Consider the following 22346-nt stretch of genomic DNA (forward strand, 5'->3'; position numbering starts at 1 on the left):
TGCCTTATAATCAGCATAATTGCATCCAGCTGATGGCTCTGGCTCTATATGCAAAGATCTGTGTGTAGGCATCGACTAAATATTGCCTGTCAGACATTTCAGATCGGACAAGATCGTCGTCGTCGTCGTCGTCGTCGTCGTCGTTCAGGTGTGGCGTGTATCTAATTCGATATGTTGCAGTCAATTTTCAGTGTTCATCGCACTTTTAGTTTCTATCTACGCTAGCTATGAATTATGCTTGCCAAAGTGAAAATTACAAGTGCTCTACTAGATGAGCGTTAATCATAGAGTTATAAAAAAGTTGCCTAAGTGTAAAATTGAAATCTTGCAATTTGCTATTAGCTGCAGTTTTTAAATATAGCTAGTTTTTAGTTCTTAAGACTAAATTCAACGTATAAAAAATTTAAAATTTTGTCAATAATTATTTTCTACTTTTATAAGTGATGTATTGAAATTGAAAAAAAATCTAAGAAATTAATTCTATATATTTTTTTAAGTTATGGCTTAAAATTGAAAATATTGAAAGCAATCTGCTTAAATTTCATATTTTTTTAAGTTATGTATTGAAATTGAGAGCAAACTAAACAATTATATTGCATATTTTATAAAATTTAAAACTAATCTGCAATAATTCTGCATTATTTTTCAATTTTTAGTAAACACATTTATTAAATAAATAACCAAAGCACGAAATTATTGTTTTATTCAAACATTAGCTGAACTTTAAAACAAAAATAAATTAATTAGTATTGGAAACAATAACTAAAGCATATAGTCTGAGCTTAAAAAATGTGTAGCTTGCATATTTTGGAATAGAAATGCCTTAAGTTTAACAAATTTCTTCTTCAATAGATTTTATTCATATATATAGCTAAATTTGATAAACTCTGCCAAGCTATATAGCTCAAGCATTTAATAATTTTCAATATAAATGCTTTGGGTTTTGAAATCGAACTCGTAACTTGCTTGCCCGCTCATTAGGTTTAATTGTTAGTTTCAAATTCGTGCTTAACAATAGCAACAATTCAGTTATGCATTAATTTAATGTCACGGCATGTTTTATAATAAATTGTTGCTCATCTCAAAATGTAATTATAGTTTAATTCAATACGTTGTTTACCTTCTTTGGCCTTGGAGCTGGTGAGGCTATGGCTAATGTGATTCCAAAAGTTGAGGCGACAGCCAAACACTTTCATTTCCTTAACGCGCTCCTTCATGTTGCCAATGACGCTCGTTTCGGCCAAACTTACACAGGGTATCATAACGGTCAAGCGTTAAACGCTTTAATTATCAATTTTCTACGCGTTTTCTATATAATTTGTTTGCAATGGAGGCTATACCAAAATAATTTCAATTAGCAACTTGTTGTTTTTACTTTGCACTTGTTTAAATCATTTTGACGTTAGTTCAAGAGCTTTGGCCTGAGTGCGTTAAGCGGAAGCAATGTTTAAACAATTTGTTATTAAATATATTTTATTTTTTTGGGCAATTTGAAGTGTCTTCGTGCTTTTGGCTGATGCGCAATCAATCAAACGTGCAACAACTTTATTTGAATTCTAAATTTTGTCAATAAATCAATCAGCATTGAATTGAATTCAGCTGCTTGCACTTGATTTATGTTATTAAACAATAAACAAAACGTGCGCTGTTTACAGCGCAAAAATTGTAGCTTGAAGTTTATGACTTTAATAATTTTTCTAACTCTTGCCCCGAAGGTTAACTTCAAGTGCTTTTGCCACACTGTGCATAATTTTGTTACACCGCAAGCATAAAAAACAAAGACGTAGAATAAATAATAGCAATACCTAATGACAATAAATGAGGTTAGTTTTGTATGCTGAAGTTGCAATAATAATGATGGAACATGAAACTCGCTTGAGGTTGCCCCCAAAAAACGCAGAAAAACAAAAAACAACAAATGAAGCAACAAATTGCCAGCAATCGATGAAATCAATTTTTCTGCGCTTTTGCATTTATTGCTTAGTAATTGTTGCTGTTTTTTTAAATTGCCGTAATGAAGACATCTCTAGACAACTTTACTTGATTTTATATAATTTGCAAATAAAATAGAACACTTTTAATTTCAATTAACAATAGTTATTAACAATAATCATCACGCTCATGATGCTGCTACAAAAGCCTTGAACACACACACACACATCCGCATCTGTAGCTGCGTATCTTGAAATATAAAAAAGTATCTACAGCTGTGCGCTCGTCTAGCTTTGTGTGACGTAGGCGCAGTTCAATGAGCTGTCTGTTCTTGAAGTAGCTGCTGCATAATTAACAACAATTTAAACTTACGTAGTGTACACGCAATAAATCAAAAGTCAATCAAGCAAACAGCTAAATCTAATGAACTACACACAAACTTTAAAAACTATAAAAACCTTTGACAAAAAACACACACAAATTGCCAACTTGCGTTATTGCAACAGCCAAAATGGGCGTGGCAAACCGCCCTTTTTTTCGCAATGCTAAAATTTAACTACAATTAGCGATGAGCGCTTGAGTTTGAAGTAAAGAACAAATTATGGCTTTTGTACTCTAAAATTATTTAACTCTATTATTATTATTATTATTATTTATGCAATTGTTTTGAATACAGCTTTGGTATTTGAATATAATTTATTATTAATTTTTAAATAAATTTGAAATAAAAAAATGATGTAAGCAACAAATTCTAACAATTTTATATATTTTTTTTAAATATTTTTTTTAATATGTGCAGTAGTATTTTTTTTTAATATTTTCAATTTAAAAAATTATGTAACAATTTTTATTATATTTTTAAATATTTTCTATTAATATGTGCAGTAGTATTTTTTTAAATATTTTTGTATTATTATATGCAGCAATATTTTTTTTATAATGTTTTTAAATATTGCACATAATTCCAAAATATATAAAAAACTCTTACTACGCTTAAACATTCTTTGCTATTAAAAAAAGCGGCCAATAAAAATTTTAACTAGATAAACAAGTAGATAAAACCGCGCGCACTTTAAACATAATTCAATTTTATTGCACAATAAAAAAAAGTACTACTATATGCGCTAAATTGCTGTCTGCTTTTGATTTATAAACCAAGCCAAGTGAAATTAAGTTTAAAAAGAGCCGCAAGTGCTTAAGTCTATAAAATCTCATGAATAGATTTTGATTGTTGTCTGATTTATTAAATCTAGTGCAAAATTGTGAATTGAACTTTTGGTATTTGAGCATTGACCTTGCGAGAGAGTCGAGAAGAAAGCGCACGAAATGCGCATATAAAATGCAAATTTCTTGAGCTAGGGGCGTGGCAGTCGAGTGAAAGAAAGCAACTGTTTTGACCTGATTCAAGTGGCCACAACACAACAACAAAATTCCGTAAACAACATGAGAAGCGTGCACAAAGCAAATCCGCAAAAAATAAAAGCTGCCAAAAACACAATCATAATAATAATCGTATAATAAAAATTTTTTTTTTTTTGTGTAAAGCGGTCAAGCGTTGTGACTTTCAAAGTGAACGCAAAGGAAGCGCGCAAAGGGTAAGCGCTGGTAATTGAAGAGTGCAAAGAGAGTGAGCGCGAGAGGGGGGAGCAGCGCTGCTTTCGCTGGTCAAGCAAATGAAATGAGCACGTAGCTGACCTTGACCTCACGCTTGGGCCAATAAAAATGCAATTTGAAAAGGCAAAGTACAAAATGTTTTACCGTAAAATGTGCGAGAGCGCAACTGCGCTTAATTTTCTTTTGCAAATTGTTAACGGTAAACTAGTTGTACTGCGGCTGCGCAGCCATCAAGTGCTAAAGAGCGTGCGACGAAGAGCGCGCGGGGTAAGAGAAGCCGAAACTTGTTTGTGCAGCAGCCACACAACCTTTTGTAAGAGCGAGAGCGAGCGAGCGAGCGCAACCTTTTTATTGGCCTAACAACCGTTAGCCAAAGGATCTCTCTTGACTGCTGCGGCGGCGCGCATTATAAATTAGCCATGCCCAAATGCATGTAAAAGAAAAACAAAAACAAAAACTCGACTCTTGCAGTTGTTTGGCCTGTTTGGTCGCCGCACAATTTTCCGCCTGTTCAGCAAGTGGAAATTTTCAACTGCTGCAAAGGAAAAGGCGCATAATTAACACACACTTAGGCTATCTCGCTCTAATGCCACACAGGCGTACCGAAATATGAATACCAAGCCATATACCTTTTGCTCATTTTGTTAAAGATGCCCAATCGCATTTACCAAGAATTAGTAGACAGGTTAATTGGGCTTGGGTTCGAGAGTCTGGCCAGTAGCGCTATCAAAATATTTGTAACTCCCTGAGCAGGTTACATTCAGCTACAAATTGAACTTCTATGTGTGTGTCTGTGTGTGTCTGCATTTTTTATGTGGCTAGTTTTTTATTTTCTGCCTTTTTAACGACAATTTTCTAGGCAACCTTTAATGAGTTTTGAGTTGGGTATTTTTTTGTGTGTACTTTTTTTTATGGACTGCTTTCTTATGAACGCAGGCAGAAAACAAAAGCTTAAAGACAAAAGCAAGCACAGAGAGACAGAGAGAGAGCGAGAACATGAGTAGATTTTAATTGATTTCTATTGAAATTTGAAACGGCACTTTTAAAGGCGCAGATAAGAAACAGTTAAAGAGCGAGACAGCAAGTCGAAGAGCGAGAGCGAGCAAAATGCATTCAGCTGCAAGTTTTGTTGAATACAAAAAAGCGCTTGAAATTTTCTAGCAAATCTAAACAAATTTGTTAATTTGGCTGCCAAAACTAATCAATGTAACTAATTTAATACACAAGTTTATATTTAATAAACAATAACATAGACTGAAAATTTTAAGTTGAAAACCTGTATGACTGAATACAATTTATGAGCTGCCTAGACTACGTGATAAGCAAGCTTAAGCGTTTTTTCCAAAAACGTGCCTGGCCCTCAACCAACTTGAAACGAAAAACAAATAAATTCTTGAAGCAGCAAAACGAACAGCAAAATAACAAAACAAAACAAATGAAATGCTCAAGAACTCAGAAAACCAAAAACCAATTGCAAACAAAGATCCTGTTTTCCAAAAAAAGAGACAGAGACAGACTGCTGGTTGGGCAATATTAAATTACCAAAGTGCTAAGGTCGCGCAGAGATTAAATTTCGAGCTGCTACCTGCTATTATAATGGCTAAGTAAGTCTTAAAGCCTGCATTAGGCGCCTGCGCACTAATTGCTTTGTGCTAGAAAGAGCTAGCAATATATTTAGCCAACTGAGGATCAGCAAAAATGTTTTGGTTTTTAATTGCCAAGTTAAGAGCGACACGTGCCTGAGAGCCAAGAGTTAATTTAGTCAGCGCTAAGCTAAACAATCAAAAAAAGCAAACAAAACTTGTATTCACTTTTCACTTTTGGGCTATTATGGAAGTTCTCATGAAAGTTTCAAATGGTCTGTGTGGAGTCTTTTGTACAAGTTAATTAACCAAAAAAACGGCGAGCAGCAGCTAACAATATTTAAAACTCAGTTTTTTTTTTGTATAGAAGTTGCGCGTTAGATAAGCAAATGACAGCAAAGCGAAAAGTCACAAAACACACAAAATTGCGCACGCCAAAAAAGAAACAAGTTAAACAACTTTAAGCCGCATTGACAGCGTTGCCAGATCGCTGCACAAACCCAAATAAAGCTTGTGCGTATGTGTGTGTGTGTGTCTGTTTGTTGTTCGTGACATAAGCCACTTTTACTGTTAGAAATGCAATTGGATGCGCCCTCAACGCTGAACAGAATTATTTTCATTATTATTAATTAATGCATGGCTGTAATAACATTTGGCGTCAAAATGATTTAAACTTTGTTGTTTTTTTTTTTTGCTTTCGCTTGTTTGTATTTACATTTTTTGTTGTTGTTGTATAACAGTTTTTTAAACACTTGAAATCACTTTGTGGGGGGAACTTCACTGTGTGTTATATATCGGCGTATTATTATAATCTATATGCTTATTTATTTATTTTACATTTTGTTGCCGCCACGTTTTGCACATTAACATTAACAAATGCAATTAACTGTAAACTATGACTGTGTGCTAGCTTGGATTATAATCATTGCATGACGTTTGACATTGTCGCCCGACAAATCGCGACAAAATGATTGAACAAATCTTGCAACAACAATACAATTTTAAAATCACATTTGGGAATGGCACACGCGACTACAACCGAAACTTTAAAAACGCATAAAATTAGTTAAACAACGTGATTAAAACAAAACGCAGAGCGCAGCGCGTTCAAGTCTGTTGCGCACTCAAAGACGGCTCGTAAGCAACTGTGAACTAAAACGAAGACTAAGAAACGATCGCAGAGGCAGCAGCACACAAAGCCAGTTGAGGGCGTGCGCGAGAGAGAGAGCGCGAGAGTCAGCAAGAGAGCGCGAGCGCGCATAGGAGTTTATGTATATGTATAGAATGGAGCTCTGCATTTTGGATAGCTGTTGTTGCTGTTCTTCTTTTTGCTTGCTGCGCTCATGGAGAAACAGAAAAAAGTACATAAACAAAGAGCAGGCAACAAGAACTCAGCGCAGTCGTTGCTGTACACACACACACACACTGTTGTCTCTCTTCTTGCTGCTGCTGCTTTTGGAGCCTAGGCAAATCAATGAGCACACTTGCACTTACCCATACCCCCAAACATGCGAACGCATGCAGCAGTTACAGTTAGACTTAGCTTTTGTATACGTACCTGCAATGCAAAGAAAAGAGATAGCATAAGCATGAGAGGTTAAGAGCGTGTTAGTTAATAAGCATGCAAGGCGCACAACAAAACAGATAAAGTTCTAAAAGTTGTTAAATTTGCTGGCATTCGACGCACAACCAAGAGAGTGTGCAAGCGAGAGGGAGGGGCAGGCAGAGCGCAGCCATTAGCAGGAAGTTGCCGCGAGTAAAAAAAGGCATAACGAAATTAAGATTTTGTTTTGGACTGCATTTAAAAAACAAATTTAATTCTGAGCATATTGTTAATAATTTACTTTATAAAATATATTATTATATATTTTTGTTACACAATAAATATTTATTAATAATAAGCCGCATTACATTCATTTATTTTGCAGTGTAGGGCATACGCTAGTCGTGCATGCCCAGCCCATGCACTTTTACATGCTAGCTAGCATTTGTTTGCTTTTTTGTTTTTGTTTTCTTTTTTTTTTGTGGGCAAACTGAAGTCTGAAGTGGATTGGGGAAGTTGGTTGCAGCTTTTGGCTGCCAGCCAAGAATGAAGATGGAGACAAGAGAGCAACAGTGTAACAAAAACAACAACAACAGCTAATGCCAATAATATGGCGCAATTAGGAAAAACATTTTGGAGGAGCACACAGACATATACAATTAGTTCTTAAGCAATTAGTGAGCTTATTTTTGTTGTAAACTGTGAAATTAACATAACAAACAATTTGTGTTTATTTGGCCGGCGGCAATGCACACACAGCTGGTTTGAAAACAATCATCAAATGTTGATTATTAGAGGCCTAAACAGTTGTCAAATGGCTGGCAAGATTAATTGGTAAAAGGCTAACGCCAAAAATAAAAATTGCGTGCCAAAGCGAAAGAGCGTAAAGCTCCAAAAGCATTTCCCACGTTTAGAACGAATCACAACAGCAACGCATCATTAATCATGGGTAGGAGCTGCTAGTAGCCCAAACAATCATATTAAGCGGGCGGGCATAGAGCGCAGAGGGGGGTAAGACGCAGCCAAGTAGAAGAAGCAGCAGTCAAAGATGCATGAACAAAAAGGTAAAAAGCGCGTCGTATATAAATATATATGTATATATATTTTTTTGCTGCTGTCTGGCTTTGGGTTTTGGGCCAACTCTGCACACAGCGTTCTGGCTCTTTTCATGGTCAATCACCCGACTGAACCGATAGCTATATTCTTTATGCTGAAGCAGACGCAACAGCAACAAAAGCGCCTAATTACAATCATTTGTGACTTTCAAATGCTACGAAACGAGCGCAAAGTTGCAGCCCACTGTTTATGCGTAGATGCTTATCACACACACAGACACACACACTCACTGACAGCTTTCTATGCATGTGTGTGTGTGTGTATGTATTAATCAAAAAACGGCGACGACATTCGAACTGCAGCTCAGAACGTAACTAACGCTTAAGGCACTTTTTGATGCGCCTTCAACATCCTGAGCAAGTTCATTGCACATGCTCTCGCCACCGCGCTCTCGCGCTCTCTCTAGCTCTCTCCCCGCTGCCGCGCTCACACCACGCGCCACACTACTAGACACACACAAACACACACATTCAAAGTCTATATACATATGTATCTTTTGTATTTTGTTTACTTTTTCCATTTTAGCCCCGCGGCTGTGCCACAACAATAACAACAATTGGCCAGCTTGGAAACCAGTTTCGAAATTTCGCTCTTTGACGTTACTCTTAAATATCGAACTGGCTTTTCGGATGCCCAAACTGTAAACCAGTTTTCTCAACTTCAAGGAACACTACACAACTTCAACTCCGCGGGGGTGTCCGAAAACCTGACGAAAAACTAAAAAAAAAAAAACTGCAAGCAAGTTGCGCCGAAACTGAAACCAAACTCACAAGTTAATAGAAATTTTGTTTGTTTTAGAAAAAAGTTTGATTTTTTTCGGCAGGCTTGGCTGCGTTATTAGACGAGCTGGTTTTTATGACTATTTCTATGACTGAGCATACAACAACAGTTGATAATCACAGACATGAGACTATTTTCGAAGCACTTAAAACAAGGCGCATAAATCTTGACAAAACTGTAGAAAAGGAGTCAGAGGGGGGGAGGCAGTGAGGAATGAGTGTGGAAGGCAATGGCATCGTTAAACAGCGGCTAGCTGTAATTTCCACACCGCAAGCACAAGCGTCGTAGTGTGCGTGTGTGTGTTTTTAATTACAGCAGCAGCCAAGCCCCAAAAGATGCAAAAAGCAGCACGCAAAGCACGCGGGCGAAAGTCAACAGGCGAAAAAAGAGAAGAAGAAGAAGTAGTAGGATGAAGGCATAATTAATTTCAGCTGATCAGAAGTTCGGCAGCGATGGTGAGTTAGCGATAACGATAGTTAGCGATAGTCACGAGTAATCACGCAGCAAGCTAAAATAGAATTTAATTAAATAAACCAATACATTGCTAGCTTTGCATTTCAGAACTTTTAATTTTAATCATTTATTAACGTTCTATATTTTATATACAATTAATCAAATTAATGCTCAGCACTAACGCTCGCTGCAGCTTTGGCCTTTGTACTCTTTTTCCTTTGGGGTGCTGAGTGCGCGGGCGTAGCTGCCAAAAGATTACACCCAATGACAAGCTAATTTATTGTAACGGCAACTGACAGCTTACCCGCAGGCTTTGCAGACAATACCGCACACTTTCCTTGTTTCCCTCACTCTCTTTCGCCCTCGCCGGCTGATAAATTAAAGATGAACGCGACCTGATTTCGCATCAGCAGCAACTTAACGGCAATTTAAAGTGTCATCTCAACTTATTAAAAGGCTGCAACTGCAACTGTAACTGCCTGACAATAAGCGAAGCCTCACTCACTCACTCAAATGAGGACTCTCAACTCTCTAATCAGATGACAAGCAGGCGTGATAATTGCTTTGAGTTGAGTTAATGGAGACAAGTTCTCAAACTATTTTACAGCTGTCTAAGCAGCAACTTATAGAAATAGCATGGAGGACAAAGGATAAATGGAGTAGGGAATGCATGTGACACATTTTGTGACAATTAGAATTAGGGTATACCATTTATTGGGGTGCTACAGAATTTCAAATTAATCCTAAACCAAAGTCGAATGCTCTTTTGTAGGCAAGCAAGACATTTGAGGACATTTTTTATGAAAGGTAGAAACTCTAGCTTGCTAAATATTTGGAGAAATAAATTCCCTGAAGTTCTACTACGAGACATTTTAAAACCCACTTAGAAATTTAAACTAGAAAATTATAAATTTCTAAATAAAGTTTATACGAAAGTCGTCAAGCTTTCATTACCAATATAAATTTTGCTACAACTAAAATTCTATAAGCTAATATATTTTAAAACCCACTAGCAAATGGTTGGTTACAAACGTTGGTTAAGCCCTTAGTACCAATATAAATTTTCCTACAGTAATAAATATATAAGCTAATATATTTTAAAACCCATTTACAAATTTTTTTCAAACAAATAAAGTGTATACAAACGTCAGTAAAGCCTACATTAGCATTTAAAATTTTTCCATAGTAACAAAGTTCAATCAATAAATTTTTGAACCCATTTATAGAAGTTTGTTAAGTTTCTTTTCATATAAAGTGTATAAAATAGTCGTTAAGCCTTCATTATCAATGTAAATGTTGCTACAAAAACAATTTTCCAATCAATAACATGGGTTTGACATATCTAAGTCTAAGATCAATCTAATCTGCTTGGCGGCAGCAGCTGCTATGATAATCTATCTATTTACTTGCCCAGCTGATAACTGATGCCGCATTAAAGATACTTCTGGGTCTGCCGACTGACAAGTATAGACAATATTTGTTTTTGTTGAATCATCTAAGTTAAGCAAAGTTCAATGGCAAAATAGAGAAGCTGCCGCAGCTTTTGAAATTTGTTTGCTATTTGCTATTTGTTTGTTACGTGGAATTCGCAGGCAGCTGATGAAAGTGCCAGGCAAGACGACAAATGTTTGTTCCGGCCACACACATAGACAGAGCTGAAGTCGCAATAAGAAGTCAGCAAAGTGTTGAAATTTGCAGCAAAAGCAAAGAGAGGCTGAGGCTTGACTGTAGCTAATGATTGATTTTTTTTATTTATGTTTGGGGCTGTCTGTCTGTCTGTGTGAGGTGAAAGTTCAGTATCAGTTTGCCACATGACGAATGCTTGCCACATGTTGCAACATATGCTTGTTATAAAAATAGAGTTTTATGCTATATAATGGCGCCGATGCCAACTTACTTGGATTATTGTTGGCCTCACGCCAGTGCGCGGCGGCACAGCAGCCAAAGGTGCTGCGTGTTTGGCCCTTGCAGCAGCTCCACTTCTTGCCGGACCACAGTCCCGGATGATAGCGATACGACTTGGGCGTGCTGCTGTCCTCGCAAACTGCAAAATACGTATACAAATTTATATATAAATATATAAAGAGACGAACAGATTTGGGTTAAAAAAGATTCCATTTGGCCATATCGTTCGATCGTTTGCTGCAGCTGCAGCAGCTCAGCTTGAGCAGCTGGTTTTGGGGTCATCATTTGTCTGTGTGTCTGTGTTGCTCACCTTGTCGTATGGCCCGTATCCACTCGCTGCGCTCCTTCTCGCTTGTGGCTATCACGTAAAGCGTGTACTGCGGCACCGCTCTGCCCACCTGCTGCCCTTCGCTGTTGCCGCCAACAAGCGGCTGCTCCAACTGTTGCGGTTGCTGTTGCTGTTGCTCTTTCTGTTCGCAGTAGCCAACTTGAAATGGATAACCCTGGTAATTGGTTGGCAAAAGCCATTTCGATAATCTTAAATACAAAATCATAATTCTCAAGCGCTACTTACATCCGGCGCAAAGGGATCGCCGCCCACGCCGTTAACTGTTGCCTCCTCCACAAGTCGCACGTCTTTCAAATTGATGCGACCACGTTCACGTCGGCGCTGAAAGAGAAAGGCAAAGGGTTCCAAACATTATAAATATTTTGTAGAGCAGTAAAAGTAAATGTACGAAAATTAGTTTAAATTAGATTTACGATTTGCAGCCAAGTTACATTTAAGATAAAAAGAAAAGCTAAATTCTAATCTAATATTTTAATAGGAAGTTAAAAAATATTAAAAAATTAAAAAAAATTTTATTAATAATTTATAATAAATTTAAAATATAGACTTTAGCCTGAGCTAAGCTAATAGTAGCTAGAAACAAGCTAAAATGAAAAGTTTTGAAGCGATATATTTCAAACAATAGCAAACTACGAATTTTTCGCTGTGATATAAAATATGTCTTGTCTTTTTAAACTTGTACGAAATTTGTATAAAGCTAAATTCTAATCAATTTTACTTTAATATAAAATGCAAGTATTTTTAAGCTTAAAAATTTTATTTATAATTGCTAAGCTATTTAAAATATGTAGCCAATAAAGAATCGAGCAACTCGAGGTGCTAAGCTCAATATATTTGAAAATAGTAGCTTGAAAAAAGCTAAAATGCAAACCAATTTAGATTCGAGCGATTTTAGCTTGAGCTAAGCTCAAATTTTCTAAATACTAGCTAGAAATAGCTAGAAAATAATAGAAATATATCAAACTTTGTTATGAAATAGCAAATTATAATGCTAATTTATGAAATAAGGCAGCATGTATTTAAATTTGTGATTTTATAAAACCTAAAGAAATTTATGTGTAGTTAAATTTGTATGCTTGCAAATTTTCTTTCTGGCAACTCTGAACAGTTTTAAAAATTAAATCAATACAGACTTGAGCAACTGTAGAGTTGTATTTACTATAAATATTATATTAGTTGACATTTTTCAAACTTAGACAAGCAATTAAAACTGTAGCTGCTAGTTCGTGACTGTAAGTTGCAATTAGCGAGCTTTCACTGTCATTTAACTTTAACAAAATAAAGCTAATAAGCCCTTACAAGTGCCACACAAGCCCAAAGGGGGGAGCAGCGCATAATAAAAAGTGTCAACAAAAATTCAACGTCAACTTCTTTTTACTTTTTCTTGATACACTTAAGCGCTTGTGGCATTCCACTTGGTTGGCACTCAAGCAATGTCCTGGGCAAAGGGTAAAAATTTGCACGTGTGCCTGGCCTGCAGCTTGAAGGATAGGGAGGACTTCAATTGTGCATAGTCTGAAGCGCTGCAAGCTCAATTAAGTTAGCAGCTAATTGGCCTAATTGACTTAGACAGCGCGACAAGCGCTAAGACATTGCTTAACATTACTTTGTTTTACTTTTTTTTTGAGGCACTTTAGCTAAATCACTTTAATACACGCAGCGTCAGCAGCAAGGGGCGAGATAAGCACGTCGTCTTAACCTCTTGGCTTATCGCAGCAACCTCAATACAAAAAAAAAACAGAAAAAATAAATCCAAAAGTGAACATAAAAAAAAACTTTAGCAGCTACAACGAGAAGTTGACACAAAGACCTCAAATAAACAACAAGAAAAGACGATTTTAAATAGGAGAAAACATACAAAAAAAAAAAAGCAAAAAATGAGGGCAGCAGCTTAGCATGTGGACAGACGTGCGGGGGAGTGGGGCAGACAGCAAAGGGTAGGCAGAGCTCTAAGTGTAGTCGTTAAAAAAATTGAACTTCCTTTTGCAGCTTTTTTCAAGTTGATAAAAAAAATAATAAACAGAACCCAAACAACAGCAAATACATAAAAAATTTGTGCATAAAACTCCAAACAAATTTCAATTGGGTTAAGCAAAGTCGTAAGCAGGAAAAGAAACTCGAAAACAAAACAAACGAAAATACATGAAAAATCAACTTGGACAGCCCCGGAGCAGCAGCAATTGAAATTGAAATTGAAACGCACTTGAAAAAATACAAAACGCAAACATTCAATTGCCGCTAATTTGAGAAAAGAAATTATTAAGATTATGATGATGATGATAATTACGTAGATACGACTTAGTTGAATGCTGAGTAGTTGTGGCTAAATTTGTTAGAGCTGTTAAGTAATTTATTATACACTTGAAGAAATTATTTGTAAAGTGCTCAACATTTTTAAGAATAATAATGTTAAATTAAATTTAAGAATTAAATAATATTTCTAATAAAGGCATAAAACGGATTTTGAAAAAAAAAAACTGAAAATACTTTTAGCGCTTAATAATTTATAATATTTTTGAGAATGAAAACACTATATTTTAATAAAAAAAAATTTTTATAGTTTTAAAAAGTAATAGAAACAAATCTGCGTATTTTATTTTTAGTGCTTAAGCCTTATTAATATTTTTAAAAAATGTTTAGCGCTAAGTTTTGACAAAAAATTGTTTTATCATTTTAAAAAATGTTGTAGAATAACCCCAATTAGTTTTAAAAAATTCCTTATATAGAAAAATACGCGAATTTTATTTTTAAAACTTTAAAATATTTTTCAAAAATACATAGCAACAAGTTTTGATAAAAAAAAATGTTTTGTCGCTTCAAAAAATATTTTAGAATAATCCCAATTAGTTTTAAAAAATGTTTCATCGAGAAAAATATGCGTATTTTATTTTTAGTGCTTATTATTAAAAGGGTCAGCCTCATATTTTGATAAAGTAAACTAATTAAAGCAACTTGCAACTGCTTTAAATACAGAGACCTACTTTTTGTTAGAAAATAACAGTAACTCTATAATTTGTTAAGAGACTTTGAGGAAGGAGAAACTGTCAGTCAAAGGCTTGCCTAACGCTTCCTGCCCAGCCCCCCTCACCGCCCATGCAGCTATAATTTTTCTCATTTTAAATGTTGTGCCAGTTTTTACGCTGAATAGCTCATAAAGCAAAAAGGAACTGCCAACTTGGCAACTAGCAATTGAAATTGAAATGGAAAATGAAAAATAGAAAACATGCAAAATGTGAAAATGAAAAGTCTGAGCAAGTTGTGTGTGTGTTGGGACTTTGGGTTGAATGAACTTTCAACTGATGTGGGGTGCATATGTTGCAAATTGACAAAAAGAGCGCGACACATGTTGCCGCTAATAAAAACAGCTATGTGTGTGTGTGTGCGTGTGTGTGTGGGTTGCGTGTTGTAGTTAGTTCTGAACTCTCCAGATATAAAAGCTGACAGCTGTTTGTGATTTACAATGGCGAGCAAAATATTTAAACGAATTCAAGTTGAAAGCCGCGCGCCCTTTCAAGAGAAAGTCAATTAAGGCAACAGCATATATCAAAATTAGCCCCAAAGTGGGCGTGGTTAGCGTAAAATTAAAATGTTGCAGCCACAAGCAATTGCAATTGCCAAATAATTTGGCCAATACCCTGGTGTCCTGTTTAAAACGTAATACAATACACATTGTTGGCCCAAAAGGACAACAGCGAGTTGTAAGCTGAAACGTTCTTTGTGCTGCTGCCTGGGCCTGGGCTGGGCCTATTCAAATTGAAACACCTGCGCATAATTGAAAGAGCTGTCAAAGCAAAATGCAAAGACGACGACAACAAGTGCAACGTGGCCAGGTAGAGCAGCAAACACAGTGGGAAGTGGAAATGGCTACAACAAGGAGAGCCAAGCGATTAAGTGAAAATTGCCATTGTATGAATGGAAAAGTAGTTAAGCCAGAGACAGAGTGAGGGAGAGGGAGAGCAAGAGAGTGAGAATGTAAAAGAGAATAGGTTTAAGGTCGTTAGGCATAGCTTGAATATTGAGAATTGCATTTAAAGTCACAAAACGTTAAAATGCCAGACAATAGCATAAATTACACTGCTCAACAAAATTATGAATTCTTTTTTTTCTAACAATACTGAGACTTTAACGTTAAGAGATCTTTATATTGCTACTTATATTTCTTTATATTGATACTTAAATATTTAAGTAAGTTCACAAAATGTTTCATTGTCGAATTAACGATATTCTGGTAGATAAACTAGTTGAAAAGTAAGTCAATGTTGACGTCAACTTTAACAATTTTAAATTGACTGCAGGCAACATTGAGAATTGTCTTACTTATCAACTAGTGTTATAAATTATTAATAACTAACACCCACTAAATAAATTGTTTGAATTTTTCTTAATTCTGGGAGCGAATGTTGGGACTGTTTAACTTTTGCAATATATAAAATTATATACATATATTTTTTTTCCTTTACTTTTTATTTTAGTATTTATGTTAATTAATTTTAATATTTTTTTATAATTCATTTAATTTATCGTTAACTGTGCATAGTAAACATTAAATAAATAAAAATCTTTGCTAACAAAATTGTCAAAAGTTTTATTTTGCAGACCCATAAATTTGTATATAAATTATATACATATTTTATTCATTTTCTCTTTAAATTTTACTATTTATATTGATTAATTTTAAATACTTTGTTTTTATTTTTTTGCATTTATCGCCGACTGTGCATAGTCAACATTAAATAAATAAAAATTTATGGTGTTCAAATTGTCAAAAGTTTTGCTTTGCAGTTCAGTGTAATTCTTAATAAATTTGTTGGGAGGTTTATAAAGAAGTTAGCTAAAGAAATTAGCTGCACGTGTTGTTAATAACTATTTTTTAATGCTGCACACAAATTAAAATTATAAACAAATTATTGCAGTTTCATGTTGTTGCCATAAGCCGACACTAAAACAAAATAAAAATACAAATTAATAGCGATCAGCAAATTTTGTTTAATGCAGTTTAATAAAGACTGGGCATTAATATAATTATAATTCAACCAAGCAATAATTATTACTAATTATGGTTTAAGCTTTCTATTTAATTTTAAATTGCAGTTAGTTTTAATTCCAAAGCTCAATCAATTGATTTTCTACAATTGGTTGCGCCTAATTACAAATTGTAGCAAAGCAAATCTATGAATTGAAATTCCTTTCTGAGCCCAGGCTAAGTATTCTCTATGTCTGTTTCATTCAAATTGTGCAGCTAATGAGGCAATTCAGCAACGCATCAAACAAACTTGAGCTGGAGCATCAAAGTCTACACACCTACGAGTTGAGCGCTCCCCACCCCGCTGCCCAACACTTGTTTGTTGCCTCAACCTTTCAATGTTGATTAATGTTGTTGCATGTTGCATTTTGAGCTGCGTAACGAATGCGACGACTAGCGATTGATACCGCCAGCGTGCCCCACGTGGCGGCGGCCACCAAATGATTGATAATGCCAGCGCCCCACTGTGCGCTGTACGATTGAAAAATTGTCTCATATAAATTATAACTGTAATAAAAGAAAACAAAATGCAGCTAATGGTTTTTCAATTTCATGGCCTAAGTAAAGTTCAACAGACTTTTCTGATACTTCAAAAAATTCACATAAATTATTTTCCAACGAAAACGAAATTCTCAGGATATGCTTGGCTGATCTATTATGTTAACTATAATTAAATGGTTTGTGAAAACTGCTGCGTCATGTTGCTTCCTGTGTTGGCCCGTCTTGATGACTTCCTTTTTGAAGAAATTTGCATTACATATAAAACTAGCACTAGTTGCATATTAATGTTTATTTTAAAGCCTACGCTATAATTTGCTGGCGTTCGGCTCCTGGGAAAGCGTCGCCCATGCATGAACTGCAGATTTCGTTGGAATTTCTTGTGAGCAGTTTGCGCGTTGGCGTTAACATTAATGATAAGCAACGCCTGCGTTTATAACAAAAGAAAAAAGACGAAAGTTCAATAATTAAATTTAAAGAAAATTCAAACACAAAGCTGCGGCCGCAGATAAACATCGAGCCAAGCCGCTGATCAATCAGCCAAAATAGTTGCCCCCCACTCCCTGCCCTCAGCTCGACCTCAAGTCTTGCCACATGCTCGACGTATAAATATGAAAAACGTGACTTGAACGCTTAAAAAGCGCTTAAAACGTATTAAACAAACATATGGAAAACTTGTCTAAGGCCGGAAAATGACAAAGAGAGATAGAGAGTGAGAGACAGGCATAATTGAAAGGTAAATGCTATAAGCTAAAGGAAATTGTCAGTCATAAGGTCACAAGACAAGAAATTTTCCTTCTATACTCAATTTCAGTCCCAGACACACAATACATAATTATTGCCGTTGAGGTTGCTCCGCTTTGACAGCTGTGGAAAAAACCCCTACGCACAGGCATTTTCTACCCCTCCCCTCCCCCTGCTCTACACCCATGGCGTGCTACGCTTGGTTAGCTGTTTAAATACTTTGCCAGCCGTCGCCGTCGCCGCTTTGACTCTTTGTCCATTTCCAAAGGCAATTTGTGTTTATTTTTATGTTTTTGATAAATGCATCTCATGCACACAACACAACACAACACAACACTTCACTCCAGAAGCGTTGAGGAGGTCGTTCCACTGTAGTTCTAGCAATTGTAGAAAAGGCCTTAAACTAATTGACATGACGTTAAATTTATGGCATTACGTAGAAAACTTATTTAAAATACTAGTATGTAGTTTTATCTTGCAGCTAAGAATTTTTAGGTATTACAATTTTATGTGCGGAATTAGTCTTAAGCCATTTCAGGCCAGTGTTGCATAGCTTTAAAAAATAATACAGCCCTTATGATTTAAGCTAGCACTTAATAATATTTTTTACTTAAAATAATTTGTGGTTTGCTTATTTAATTTTTTTTAACCCATTTCACAGCAGTGTTGCATAGCTTTAAAAAAATGATACAGCCCTTATGATTTAATAATATAATATAATAAAAATAATAATATTTATTGCTTAACATAATAATTTGTGGTTAACTTATTTAATTTTATTTAACCCACCAGTGTTGCATAGCTTTAAAAAAATTATACAGCCTTACTGATTTAATTTATGTTAAAGCTGTGCATTTAATAATATTTTTTGCTTAAAATGATTTTTGTGCTTTGCTTATTTAATTTTTGTTACTGAAAATATAATTTTTTTTATATATATTTTTTTTAAATTAATAAGACAAAACTAATTCGCATGCTAATGAGCGTAGAACTGTTGCTAATGCTTAAAAATAGTTTAATATGCACTAAAAACTGCAAGTAAGTTTGAATTTAATATTTAAGAGAAGCACAAATATATTCTATGCTCTTTGCTTAAAGTTAGCAATTAGCTAAGCGGCACTCTTTAAATTTTTAGCCAATTAGTCGTACGTTGCGCATAATTAACTCGTTATCCAATACTGCAAAATAAGTATGCAATAAAAATATGCAAAGCAAAAAAAAAAAGAAAACAAAAAGCATTTGACAACAAATTATAAATCGCATGTGTTTTGCTGCTATTTTTAGCGCGTTAGAGCGAGCTAGCAACAAAAACAACTCAAAACACACACACACACACACGCGCGCAAATTGCGCTCTTTAGTTTTTGCGCGTGCTCTCTTTGCTGCTTGGTCTCTTATGCGACTCTAGCGGCAGAATTAGCAAGTGCCCGGGTAGCTCAGTCGGTAGAGCATTGGACTTTTAATCCAAGGGTCCAGGGTTCAAGTCCCTGCTCGGGCGAAACTTTTTAGCAAATTTTTTTTTTATTTATAAATTTTTTGTGCGTGTGGGAAATTGCTGGCGGGCTTGAAAAAATTCATTCATAAAAAAATGCTGCAATTAGCAAAGGCAGTAAAGCACCAAAGGACAGACAGACAGACAGACAGACGCGCCTGCGGCATTAAAATTGTGTGTGTAGCTTCGGCTTTTATGTTCAAAGCGCATGCTGCACACGCATACAAATTTCAGCTGAGCGATGAGTGTGCAACGCCCTAAAAAATATAAAAAAAAATTTGTAGACAACACACAAAACTGTAGGAGGATTTAGTTTGGCAGCCAGGCAGGCTCAGGCTCTGGTGGTGGCTACCAGCCAAGTGTAATTTTAACCGGAAACGGGGCGGATGCCAAACTGATTGAATCATACGCTGGCCTATGTGCAACCGTGTTGCAATTTATACGTGCCACAATTCCAAGCTTGATAAGCTTGACAGATTCGTTGGAAAAACGAATATATTGGTGAAATTTTGGTGAGTGTATTTTTTAAACATTTTAAACGGAAACGAATGCAAAACAATTTATCAACTGGACAGCGGCGGCACTCGGACAATTGTTTGGCATATTTTTACAGTTACACACATACGCAGCGCACAGTGGTACAAAAATTATGTTGCTTGAAATATTTTTATTGCAACTTAATTTTCTAGCTGCTTGACTTTGGAAATGTTTTAATTTTAACAAAAAACTATAAAATGTTTTAACTTTTCTCATGGTAAGTAAATCGCTCATCTCACACGCAGCTTTAACTTCAGTAGAGTCCAAGACGTCCATTGAGTTATGAACTTAAATCCCTTGTTCGGGGCCATAAAGTAACAAAAACGCAGCTAACAACTTGTGAAGAAGATGTTGGCCCAGACTTTATGTTTTTTGATTGTTTTTTATGATGACTCATGCGCGCGTCGCAGTTGCCGGCGATAAGATCAATCATGCCCAGCCTGGCCCGAACTGTAAGCCAAGCTTGCAGTGGACAGCGGCCAACATACATGATAACAAATATAATTTTATTTATTTTTATGCTGAATACGTTAAGTAGACAAGCTTTGGTAGAGTCGTTGTCGTCGTCTGTGATTTTGTTTTTGGGTCTCACTCTAACCGGCTTTGATTTCTAATTATTGGAATCGCTTCGATTTGGTTTTGTGGTTTTTGTTGCGTCGCGCGTGATCTTCAAATTAACGGCCCAAACAGCAGCGGAAATAGCTGAAGCGATAAAGCCAATAAAGTAGAAACTGAAACTAAAACTTTAAATGCTTGTCCCTCTCACTGTTTTTGAATTCAACAGAAAGGCGTTTATATTTAAACATAATTCCAATTAAACGTTTTGTTTATGAGTCCAAACACTTGCTTTGGATTAAGTTTTCTTAAAGCTTAGGCTCATTGCTCGGACACTTGACTGGATGAATCAGCTGCCAGACATACCGTTAATAGTCAAATCATGTCCGCAGACCAGGCCCAGACCAACAGGTTTCACTTGCTCTGTTACCTTTTCTCGCCTCATGATTCATAATTGTACTACAAGTGTTTATCGAAAGGGCTTGGCCGACATGTAAAGTGGTCAAAATGTTGGCCAATTAGTCAGCAGGCAGCAGCTGCCAGCAGCAGCAGCAGCTATAAAAATTTTACTTTAACAAAATTGTAAATTTTGCAATAAAATTGCGTTTGGGATGCTATAAAATTAGCAATAAATTTAAACAGCAGTTTAACACTGCAGAAACTAAAGCTACATAGTTTGGCAATAAGAGTTAACAGTAAATAAAAAATTACAAAAATTATTAGAAAATATTTATAAATATGAAATATATAAAAAATATATAAAACTTAAAAATATGCATATTTTTTCTATGATCTCCACTGTACAAGAGGATAACGCTTTAGAAACTAAAGCTAAAGCTAGTTCGGCCTATAAGAGTTAAAAGTAAATAAAAAAATAAAATATATAAAAATTTTAAAATATGCATATTTTTTATAAGTTGCCTAATTTGTTAAAAGAGTCGAGTTCGGTAATAAGAGTTAACCGTAAATAAAAATTACAAAAATATTAGAAAGTAAATATATATAAAAAATTTAAAAATATGCATAATTTTTATATTAGCCCTACATTCTTAGAGGAGTCGATTGGCCATGATATTCCAATTTTCCTAAGTGGATAAAGTGACTCTATTTACCCCTTTACTTAGCTCAACGTGTGCACACCTTTCACTAGTTCGCTGTAGCCACTCTTTGCACCAACCCTAATTGTAATCATCATTTACTAGTTACCCGTAAACAATGTGGTGGCAATTGACCCAAATTCCGCATAATTCATATAAAAATATTCATATTGCTAAGAGTAGATAGAGTAAAGTAACTAGAGCTGATTAACTAGTAAGTAAGCAGTGAATTAACCACCCACGAACTAGTACCCAGTTCTACAGGTTTAGCTTGCTTGGGCATAAGGTTCTAATTCCTAAATCTTTTAATCAGAATTGCCTTTATATTTAATCAGAATAAGCTTCATACTTCAGAAAGTAGAGTTAAGATAAGGAATATAAAAAATAAACTAATTATATATATCTATTTTAACTTAGTTGCGCTAAAGCCAAAGTAAACTCCCAACTCATTTCCCCAATCAAACGCTTTATGGCCTAAATTAGCATTTGAAACAAGAAGTAACAACTCCTAAATCAAATTGCTGTTTCAAATCAGCTTTTCGAATGGGCCCTAATTAGCTGTAAAGCAATCAAAACTATAGAAAGTGTTATGCATCATTAAGAACAGCTTAGTATAGAGCAGCGAGCGCTTAACTTTAATTGCGCTTAGCAGCTGCTTGACCACAAAGAAGCGTCAGCTGTGGTGGCTTTAAGCCAAAAGGAGCAGACAACATTTTCGGTTTTAGCCAACAAGGCGACACATCTGTCAGTGTCTTGCGGCTTTATCAAGAAACATTTACGCTTTGGCGCCAATTTCATATTCAAAACCACACAACACGCGACTTGCAAGCAGATTATAGGTTTGAAGTCGCTGCTGCTGCTGCATTTGGGGCTAAGACCACCCGGCGTATACGCATAAAGATCGAGAGAGTGAGAGAATGTGCGTTAATTTGTCAGCGGACTGCGTGCGTTGGTAATTCCAAAGAAATCAGCTTTAAGCTGAGAGGGGTGGGGGGACCCCAAAAAGGTGTCAATTCGTGAGTAAGACATTCCAAGTGAAAATGTGTAGCAATAAATTTTCAAGTTTCGCCTAATTGAAATTATGCAGATTGATCAGCGAATTTTGGTGAGTTCCCAGCACAGTTGC

At 35.6% G+C, this 22346-nt stretch overlaps 1 protein-coding gene and 1 non-coding gene across 4 annotated transcripts in view; one reads left to right on the forward strand and one right to left on the reverse strand.

Annotated features, from left to right (window-relative positions):
* LOC108608094 (tyrosine-protein kinase Btk29A) overlaps positions 1-22346 on the reverse strand; it is a 39760-nt gene that overhangs the window by 10819 nt on the left and 6595 nt on the right. For 2 of the 3 annotated variants that reach the window (XM_017999298.1, XM_033294915.1), the window contains exons 3-5: positions 11501-11596; positions 11237-11429; positions 10919-11065 (exon numbers count right to left, since the gene is read on the reverse strand). In XM_017999298.1, coding sequence (XP_017854787.1) covers positions 10919-11065; positions 11237-11429; positions 11501-11596 — 436 coding nt within the window. Of the gene's footprint in view, positions 1-1120; positions 1316-10918; positions 11066-11236; positions 11430-11500; positions 11597-22346 lie in introns of those variants that run through there. The other variant, XM_017999299.2, reaches the window with a different exon arrangement.
* On the forward strand, positions 18965-19037 carry Trnak-uuu. Its single transcript has one exon. It is a non-coding gene; the product is annotated as a tRNA-Lys (tRNA).

Source organism: Drosophila busckii, chromosome 2L (genome assembly GCF_011750605.1).
Source record: "Drosophila busckii strain San Diego stock center, stock number 13000-0081.31 chromosome 2L, ASM1175060v1, whole genome shotgun sequence".
Taxonomy (NCBI): Eukaryota; Metazoa; Arthropoda; class Insecta; order Diptera; family Drosophilidae; genus Drosophila; species Drosophila busckii.